Genomic DNA, 10,752 nt, shown 5'->3' on the forward strand with positions numbered 1-10,752 from the left:
AACAAACAAAAAACAAACAACAACACAAAAACATTGCATCAGCACACCAAACAAATCTCCAGTTACTAACAGAATTGCTTTTTGCGTACCCATGATCTTAACTAGTTGTTCATTTTAGCACTTTCAAACGATGAGCTTTAAACAGGAACTGATTTACTTTTAATATGTGTTTTATTGTTTGTTCATTTTATTTTCCCTGTGTCTGCAGGGACACAAGCAAAATGTACCTCTAGAGTAGAAGAAAATATCCCTGCTTTGCTCACAAATTGTTGTTTTTTTCGTTTGTTTCCTGGGATGTGTTGTTGACTTGAGTACTTTCCAAATAACAACAAACCAATCTAATGCACAGACATTTAGCAGGAGATGTGACCAAGACCCTGGTTTGTCTTAGACTACCTGGTCTTTGCCTGTGCAAAARCAAACCTGAACAAATAAACACTGGTTTTGTTTTGATAACACTAAAAAGTTCACGTGTGAACAAATCTAAATTGTTTTTATATCTAGTATATGCACTGTGCACACCCTGTTTAATGGCACCCACAAATATTTTCAAACTTTGGAAATTTTAAACTGAAAAATAAAAAGTGTTTACCCCTGTGGATGATGCAAACCAGTGGTTCCTAAGCTTCTTAGCTGCAACCCATCAAAATTATAGTGACAAAGCCTGGTGACCGCACGTCAAATAACCAAAAGTTGCCAAAACCCCAATGAAACAAACAGACAAACTGCCTTAAGAACTATTAATTCACTATTACTGCTTTTATTTCTTGGAAAAAATGGTAAATATTTGCCTTTCATTATGTTTTTGCTGCTTTCTTTTTCAGGGGTAGCCACAGCAAGCAAACTCAAACAAACTTTCTGGCAATTGTTTGACACTGAATGCTTTTCCTAATGCAACCATGAGCTTGAACCCACGACCCCAGGATTAGAAGACCACTACACAGACCAACAAGCTCCAGCGGCCTCTGAAAAATGTGCAAAAAGCAATCATTTAAAAATGTAAGTTACCATCTGGAGATTATCTAAAGACTCCTACTGGGTGTATTGTGACCCACACTGTGGTGACACCATCAACTTTGAGAACCATTAGTGTAAACCACTAGAGAAAAACGTACTGTATCTGCTTTACTGATTACTGTCGTTAGGGATCATAGTTTGCCTCTTTTATCACCCACATCGACTCACAGCTCTAACGTTACAAGAATGTTCTAGATACAAACATCATTCTTTACACACAAGCACGTTCACTCTGTGCCAACCAACCAGAGGTACACACACATACACCCCCACACACACAAACACTGTCAATTTGCATTTAGGGAAGTGGTGCCTTTAGCTGCAAGATGTAATGCTGTCTAGGTCTAACTGACATGTTGGCTTAGGTAAACAGAAACACCCACACCCAGCATACAGCTGCTGTCAGCCTCACTGTCAAAATGTCTCTATCTGATTCAATAGTCTCTGCCATGAATCAAGGTTATTGAGATAAACCCGTATTTCCACAAATTCAGTGTCAGGGTGAAGGGCTCCTGATGAGTTGAATGGTCAAACAGGAAAAAAAAAAAAACATTGCTCTCCTGATCCCGACTTTCAATTTTGCTTTAATGAAGTTGCCATCCCTCCTCATTTGTGAGAAAAAGAGAAAAAAAAAATCTGGGAAATAAATTTATGCTGCATGTTCCAAAAAGGAGCCAAGTTGCAGGAAGTTCACTTTCTGGTTGCATTTTCACCTACGTCCTTATTTACACATGAACGATCTCTGGAAACATTGGTAAATTTTGAATAGATGGTTTTCAAACGACGCAGCGACCTGCAGATCACGTGATCAAATCGCCATGTTCGTAGCTGCSAATGCGGAAGAGGGGATAGTTTACAGCACAGAAATGAATACAGTCTAGATTGTTTATATAGTCTGTTTCTATTATAAGTTGTTTTAACAGTCATGGAGCAAGTTTGCGTTCGAGTTAGTTACAAAACTGTGCTGCTCGTGTGGCAGAGAGATGCTCTTAAAAAATACAGATGGYGTAAAAACACTAAGAAGTAGAACTGTCGGTAAAGCGATGCGATTTTGTGGCTGGCGATAATCAACCACAAAGATTTCACCCTCCTCGTGATTCCAGAGTGTGTTCAGATCACTCCTACCATGGTTAGTTACCACATAGTACGTTCATTAACTTAAAAAAGATTGCGCACCATAAACAGAAAAGTGTTTTGAAAATTATGCCATCTGACCTTGTAAAAACGAACGTAGGATACACAGTATCAGATTATAATCACAAAAAGCTCCTTATTRTGCAGTATGTACACATTTGGAGTATATAAGTGTAACCGGGCGGTTTTATTGGAAGACRTGGGTTGCATCCAGTGGTTGTAAATTCCCWCCGGGTTTGGGCCCTTGAACACACCTAGGTCCCGTTCCCCACCGTCACTTCCGTTCTCAGCCTTGTCGGGCTCATTAAGCGTATATAGGCACCGGGTGTGCACGCCAATCTGTGTGTGTTTGTTTGGTCCGTTGGGGAGTTGGCTCTCAGGTCAGATGAGCGCTGGCGCCGTGCTCATCGGGTTGCTGAGGGTTCGGATCGTGGACATTTAATACTGGTAGGATAAATGGATTTTTGATGTCACTACTCTACCTGTYTATTATTGTCAGCAGATGCGTCATTGTTTTCTTTTGGTATTGCAGATTGCTGCTGTTGCCTATTGTGCTCCCACAARCAGTGCAGCACCACAAACAATGCACAGCTCTCTATATTTTTTATTAGCTTGCTGGGCACAGCCTTAGGACTGGGTTGGGGCAATGTGGGGTTTGTTCTCTTTTGTCTAACATTATTGTTATTTGGTGTTTCTACTAATTTGGCTCGCATTTGTTTTTTGTTCCAATTGCTTCTAGTCTTGTCCTAGGTTTTTTGAGCCTTATTGCGTTTTAAATTAGGATAATAAAGTCTATTTAATATTGTAAAGGAATGTATAAATAAAATCTATTTTGTATACTATTTCTGTTTCCTCATTCTCAGCCAGACCTACCTGGGTACAATTAATAGGGAAACTCTAGACCACTTGATATCTCAGTAGTCTACCAGTTGGCTTCAGGGCCACGTCCTCAGTCACAATCCGGGTTCTTTCCCCCGTGTTACAATTTTCTGGCGTTGTTGGAAGGGTCTGGCTGTTGGAACAGATAGTATACATATTTTYACATTCATTTCTGATACCGATAGTGTTGGTTCTGTGGTAGTGGTGTTTTAGTAGAGAGCATTATCGCTGTATTTATTCATTGTTTGGGGCGCTTAGAGTGTGGGAGCATAATAGTGAAACAGTAGGCACRTCGTGGGACCTGGCTGGATAWTTCYGCCTGTGAACGAGGATCAGYGTTCCTGGTGCGATGGCTGAGGAACTTCAAGAACTCCGGGCTCGAGTYCAGCAGTTGGAGGCCRAAAGGAGCCRTCTGCAGCAGGAGAGGGATTCTGCAAGAGCAAATTCAAATCAACAGGGGGATGAACAAGCTGGCCCGAGTACAAGKRGAGCTCCGATGAACACTRGGRCAACTGATCGCATAATCTACCTGCCGAGGGAGCGAAAGTGTCCAATCTTTCGAGGAACTCATGGTGTCGGTGTGGAGGAGTGGATAGAAGAGGTTCGCACCAGCATGCGAGTCCGCCATGTTGGACCCACAGAGCAGGCTGCTTTCATTTTTGACCATCTTGAAGGTGAAGCTCGAGATGAGATTAAATATAGATCCTCAGCTGAACGTGAGAATCCAGAAACTGTTTTCACCATTTTAAAAGAACTGTATGGTTGCCAACAGTCATATGTCTTATTACAGGAGGACTTCTTTTCACGGAGACAATTASATGGTGAATCTTTGCAGGAATTCTCTCATTCCTTGTTTTGCTTGATGGACAAAGTTAAATCTAATTCTCCTCATGCTATGGCAAATGCTGACWTGTTACTTCGTGATCAATTTATTCAAAATGTTAGTAATTCTGACCTGCGTAKAGAGCTAAAGCGTTATGCTCGTGATAATCCGAGTTGTACATTACTGGAGGTTAGAGCTGAGGCAATTATGTGGGAGCGTGAGGGYGGGGTGGAAAATAAAAGTAGTGTTGTCCCCTCTTTTTGTGCTGTACAGAGTGCCAGTGTGTCCCCCCCCCAACTTGATTCTCCAGCTAGTTCTGTTGCCTCGCAACTTGCTACTCTGACTGTAATTTTACAAAAGCAGCAGGAACAGTTGGATCAGGTTACATAAGATATAGTTACTAATAATATCAGAGAAAGTCACACAGAGTCATGTCAACACAGCCTCCGTGTCGGCTCTGCAGACTTCAGCAGCTCGTAAGGATCGCTACTTTCAATAAAGCTAAATATCTTGATTTAGATTTATTATTCAGTAGATCCATGGGGGTCCTGAGATTGCAAGATGAAGTGTGTGCTGTGATTGATGAATGTGTGCACAGAGAAGGAGGGGGCATGGCCCTGGAACTATCTTTTAAAAAAGGTAGTTCCTGTAAATTTGGAAGCACTGATGACAGCTGATTTATAGCTTTCAACGAGATGTGCAGCAGTCTCAAGCATGAAAACAATTACATCTAAAATGGTGAATACATGAACATTTGTTGGGACSGAGGATGAGGATGGCTTGCTCCTACGCATTTAAAAGGTTGAGTAGCACAAACAGCATTTTGCTATTCACCATCGTTTATGTTCATCTACTTGTGCAAGCGCCAAAAAAAACAATTAAACTATTGACTACAGCTGTTTGGGATGCGCACACACAATTTCACACCTCTGTGCGGGGTTTCCAAAAACCTCCGCTCCAAAACCTGGTTTGAAAACACTTTGGTTTGAAAAAAAAGTGCAATTATTGTGTACACAGACAGCAAGCAGCTAAGGAAGAACACTTGCAGATGGCCGCCTGTGTCTCGCAGCTGTCTCCTGTGCACAATAACTGTGCTATCTCTTTCCACAAGTTTTTCACCAATCAGCTATTTTTAAATACCTTTTTCTAGAGCAGTTGTAAAGATCACTGCATCTTTGAAAGCCTTGACACATCTGCTAATGAGCAGTATAGTTTGTGGAACACTGAACAGGTTTCATTAGTGGAACATGGAAGGAATCTAAAAGAACATGAGCTAAACTTGTATGGAGAAGTCTAAACAAAAAAAGTTATAAAAATCTTTATGTCAAATGATTATTGATTCATAAAACATCTTCAAGTACTTTTCTTAAAATCTCTCTTAAAACAACACTTTGGGTTTTGGTCTTTGCCTAATCCAACCTTGCAAAACCCAAAGACCTTCAAGACATTCCTTGTCTGTTCAACAATATAGGCGGCAGAGAGRGGAGTAGAATAAAAAAGTCAGGCCTCTTTTTTTGACAGTGAAGGAGGAGGGGATGGTGGGGGGCAGAAAAAGACACAGAGGAGGAGGATTAAGGCTGTGGTGCCGACCAGTCCCACAGAGGTCATTCTGCCCTGCTCTGGTCACATTAAAGACCACAAGACCCCCAAACTTCAGTGAATAGACCCAGTTCAAGTGCAGGCACCCTTCGCCAATAGGCCATACTTGCACACACATTCACAAAGATGCACACACACACAGCACAGTGTCCAGTCATCACTTTTATGTGCTAGGCAGCCTTTCAGAGACCTTTCATGGGGTAATAGGCTCCCTCGCTGAATAAACTTGTTCCTTTCACAAGTTTGACTCTTTAGGATGCTGGCAGGGCAGAGGAGGGGGTGAGGGAAAAAAGGCCACCATGATAGTGTGGTGACTATACACAATTATCACCTACACAAACCTTAGAGAAGAACTTTACCTGCTTCACACCTGATTGTTTGGAAGAACATTGTTACACTATTGCTAYATGACGTCAAAAAGTTATTATAATAGAGTAATATAAATACAGTATCAATAGTGGACTCTAAACATACACCCATCTTAACCCAGCTCAGGGTCACAAGGAGCCGGAGCTTAACTCCAGAATGTATATGATGAGAGTTAGAGTGCACCCTGGACAGGTTGCCAATTCATGGCAATGCCAACAAAAAAACTAAACAAAACAAAGGAACCATAAAGACATGCATGCACATGGTCACTTTAGAATCACCAGTTAACCAGAAGAGCACCCACACACGCATGGAGGAACATGCAAAGTCCATACATGAAGACCCAAGATGAGATGTAAATCTGCAGACCACATGCATCCTAAACTCTATACACTTATTTTGGCTGCTGCTTTTAGAGATTACAGCGGTGTCCAATCCTGGACCTTGAAAATCACTATCCTACATGTTGTGGTTGTTTCCCTGCTAAAGCAGATCTTCAAGTTCTGCAGAGGTCTGTTAATCATTCATTTGTTCAATTCAGGTGTGTCAAAACACAGAGATATCTTAAACATGCAGGATTAGAGGCCCTCAAGGACCAGGAGTGGGCACCACTGTACTACAGCGATCTCTAAAAGCAGCACCCAAGAATTAGAAGAGTGCTTACTTTACACCTTCAATACTAACATCCCTGGCTTTTTGTTTGCTCCTCAGTCTGACTCTAGCTTGTTCCTTATGTTCTCTTTGATAATTTTTGTAAGTACAACAGCTGAGTCTAATGAACACTACAAACAGGTGTAGGTGTAGAACGGGACTGAGGACAGCCCAGTTTGTCCTCCACCTTTCCCACAGTGATTGCTGGACATGAACACCAGTGACCCCCGTGACCTGAAGAAAAAAAAGCGGGTAAATAAAATTAATGGATGAAGGACACATTTTAAATTAAAACAGTGAGGCAATTGTTCATAATACTGTCAGTTGTTTCTTTAATGGTGGCTCCTGTGGAGACAGAAACAGAGGCACAACGCCTGGAGCCACCCATTTCCTGCTTCCACTCACTAGCAATACTTCCAGGTTCCTGTTGAGGAGTATTTTCAACCCACGCATGCATGTACTGTATAAGTCGAGTGGCAGCAAGCTGCAGCTTCTAAAGGAAGTAAGATCAGTGTGTCCTCTATTACAATAAATATTGTGGGGCCTGTAATCCTCAACATCCCCTGTTATTCTTCTTCAGAAGCAGAAAAAAGTAGGGAGGGAAGTAAGACACAATGCTTTTCCTGTGACACCAAAGACCTTGAGCATTGTGATCATCTTGTCCAACACCGGGGATGCACTCAAGTTTGTTTTTCCTCTCCTTCCTCTCTAGCACTTGTTTTTGCTGGGATGTGACAAGAGGTAAGAAAAGGAAAGGAGGAAAGTGAAGGAGAAGGGAGTAAACAGAAGCTGGCTATTTATAAACTCTAAAAAATGTAATGTGAATGTAATGTAAAGGGTACAGAAGTCGATGAATGACTTCATCCCCTAAATTGCGTAATTGACTAACAGACAGTGTAGAAAAGAGGAACGATGATTTAAGAGAAAAAAGGTGAGTACAAAGACAAACATGTTTCAAACTACAAATGAACCTTCTTCTATTGATTCTTGTTTTTTAATGTCACATTCCAACCCTCCAGCTTACATTGATTTGTTTTAGTGAAGAACTATATTTGAAATGAAAAAGAACTGTACATTTACGCAGAAAGAAGAATGGGATCATCCACCAATGGTTTTGAGCCTGAACGACGCTGTTGCCATCTAAATGCAGAGGGGCAACAACGAGGACTGGGACGTCTGAAGACCTCTGCATGGTCCAACCTAAGAAAAATACCCTCAGTGATGTGCTGTAGTTGTGTGATGGAAATTGTGCCATTTTGTTCCCAACTTCATGCCGCCACAGGCCAGATGTTTATTGGCCTGTTTTTTTTTTTATATCGCTGAAAAAACGCTCAAACAATGGCAGCATTTTGATTGAACTAATCCACTCGAAAAAGCTGTCTGTTGTACCTGAAAATAACACGAATAGTTCTGAGGAGCAGTTGTCTGAGGCAATTAGAGATTACCTCCATTTAAGTGTCTCTTCCAGACACTTATAAAGAGTCAAACAGCCTAAAATTCCTGGACGGTTAGAGCACAGACATTATGCACAGAGGAATCGATTATGAACAACATGCGTTTTTACATGAGAGTCTTCAGTAGCATCAGAAAATGTTGCTAGATTTTTCCCTTTTTTTCTTGAAATAGTTATTAGAGGGATGGAATAGTCAACAAGTATAAATATAGCTTTTTGTATAGAAAAAGAAAACATATTCGGTATAACAGTAAATCTACTGATTTGTTTAAAAATATTTTTTGAAATGTAGAGAAGCATGTTTAATGATCTGTGACAAATGATTAGGAATGTGTTTAAGTCTTGACTTGTGAAATGTACGTTGCAGATCTTCGTCAGGCCTTTACGGGCGTTAAAATGTGGTCTGCATTTTTCTGATTCCTTAACAGCTTTTGGCATCAGACCAAAGTTTAACAATGTTTGGAGGGTTTGTCTTGTGATAGTCAGCTTACTCTCCTTTCACTAAAATATCAACAGTCAGTGGGAAAAAAAACTCTTTGAATGAACTAAAGAAAATAATAAGCTCTTTAGATATTCTCCAGTACTGAGGGAAATAGAAATCAGATCTGTATGTTGTAGTTTCCAGTGAAGAGTAGATTACATTTTTTTTTCTTTCCAAGTTGTTTGAACTAAACCAGATTGTTCAGTAACTGTAATGATGAGCTAGTAGACATGTTTGTTCAAACTTGTAATAATGCCAAGCCCTGTGGGAATCAAACTGGAAGTACAAGTTTAATTAACAAAATCAACATTTCTGCATAAAGTAGCGATTTTTTTAAGCTCACAACCAGTCTGTTCCTTATGCTGAGTATACATTTATGTATTTTGAAGGATAAAAATTCATCTATTATTTTTTATCCATTTCTTCAACATGCACAAAGAGAACAAGCAATACCCTAACCAGAAATCACCCCAGCTGGGATTCTATCCGGCAACCTTCTAGCTGAGAGCTCTACCAACTGAGCCACCGTGCCGCCTTGAAAGATAAAATGAAAACATTACAATAATGGCTGTTATCAAATAATTAACAAATTGTTAACAAACTAGTAGGGGTTTAAGGTGCACATCAGTAATGAAGATTTCTTTGTCATGMAAATACATTTCACATGGCCTGATTAATGATTGATATTTTAAAATATCAGTTCTTTAGACCAAAAGCAGCATCCAAATATGTGTTTAAGCACACATTTATTAATGTTACTTGAGGATATTCTGCTCAAATTCTGAAAAAAGGCAACATTTCTATTGCAATTGGTGGTATTTACAGTATGACTTCTAAAACATAACTACATTAAATGAACAGTCGTCTAAATTGACAAACTAACACACGACACTGCAAGTTTAATATGCAAAATGTAGTTAAATACTAAAGTGCTTTGGCAAATCTGTGTGTGGATGTTACAGCGAGCACCGATCAGGAGTGTTTGCTGCTATACTCTTGGCAAAAGAACAAACCTGCTGTGTTTGTGCAGGTACACATAATGGATTGTGGGACTTGCGTGGGACTACCTTGGAATGAATGGTAACACATACCAAAGTGATGAAGGAAGAAAAAAGATCACAGCTTCAAACGGGCCGTGTGCTTGAGCACATCGCCAAACAAAGTATGAAGGATATACAAAGTCAGCCGTGCATGCACCTCACACACAATGTGGCTGACCCAGTTCCTCTACTGTATGTTAAATGTCAAATGTCACTTTCGACCAACTATTTGATTTAGAACTGATGCTCAGAGCAAAGTTAGAGCTAACATCTGTTAGTGTAACACTATTAACTCTTATACAACTAAACATTTGTTTTTGTGGCATTAGACATTTTACATTTTTTATAATCGTGTCCTAATGGCAGATGTTACTAAGAAGACTGGGTGACTTCATCAGTGAATGAATGCACAGGAACTTAAATGGTAAATGGACTGTACTTATATAGCGCCTTTCTACCCAACCAGGATACTCAAAGCGCTTTCACACTACAATCTGTGTCCTCATTAACCCATTCACACAGCACTCTATCAGATCTCCTACAAAGCTAACATGAACAATCATCTATGGAGACTAATCAGTGCCAATCACATTCATACACTGATGGGACACACATCAGAGGCATTAGGGGTGAAGTATCTTGCCCAAGGACACAACAACTGAGACAGCTGGACAGGGGATCAGGAACCATCGACCTTCCGGTTCCAGGACGACTCCCCTAACCACTCTGCCACAGCCGCCCCACTTAAAATGTGTATTCATTTTTTATAGAAGTCCAAGCATAAGTTAGACAGAGGCTTCCTCTACATTACTTTTAATATTTTTATGGATACATTTTCTCTGTTCATTAAAATATATTTATTCAGATAACAAAAAGGAATTAAAACAAAAGCTGCCCCAACAGGTTTCGATTACATAAACTAAATGACATGTCAAAATACAGAAACATAACATTCTTAGCTTGGCTAAAAATTATTCCGAAACATGTGAAGCTCCTTTCATGACATTGCTCAAAATTTTGTCTGTGGTATTTGTTTTCTTTTCAGCTTGCAATCAAAATTTGTGGGCAATTATGTATGTTAAGTGGCAATGCAGTCCTTAATTAAAAATTAAAGAGTTATTTCAGTCATATTTATGCAGAATGTGTATAGCTTATATGAGCTACAAGACACTACTCCTTTTTTATTAGAAAGTAGCTGCATTTAACTAGTTACATAAGTTTCTCAAGTATTTTTTGTTCTTTTTATAAGGACAATGGGCCTCATGCAAGAACCGTTCGTACGCACAGATTTGTTCTTAAGTTGTGC

General features: G+C 39.9%; 1 protein-coding gene and 1 long non-coding RNA gene across 2 annotated transcripts; both read left to right on the forward strand.

The window, feature by feature from the left end:
* Positions 1–2,357: 2,357 nt before the first annotated feature.
* Positions 2,358–2,993, forward strand: LOC106526550 (uncharacterized). The gene is made up of 2 exons (XR_001311269.1): positions 2,358–2,598; positions 2,684–2,993. It is a non-coding gene; the product is annotated as an uncharacterized LOC106526550 (long non-coding RNA).
* A 502-nt stretch (positions 2,994–3,495) lies between these two features.
* On the forward strand, positions 3,496–4,239 carry LOC106526551 (uncharacterized; the record flags this gene model as incomplete). The annotated part of the gene is given in 1 exon segment (XM_014021180.1): positions 3,496–4,239. A coding segment is annotated over 1 exon segment (713 nt), but the record flags the coding sequence as incomplete, so codon positions are not given.
* Positions 4,240–10,752: the final 6,513 nt, after the last annotated feature.

This window comes from Austrofundulus limnaeus, unplaced genomic scaffold, assembly GCF_001266775.1.
Source record: "Austrofundulus limnaeus strain Quisiro unplaced genomic scaffold, Austrofundulus_limnaeus-1.0 Scaffold281, whole genome shotgun sequence".
NCBI lineage: Eukaryota > Metazoa > Chordata > Actinopteri > Cyprinodontiformes > Rivulidae > Austrofundulus > Austrofundulus limnaeus.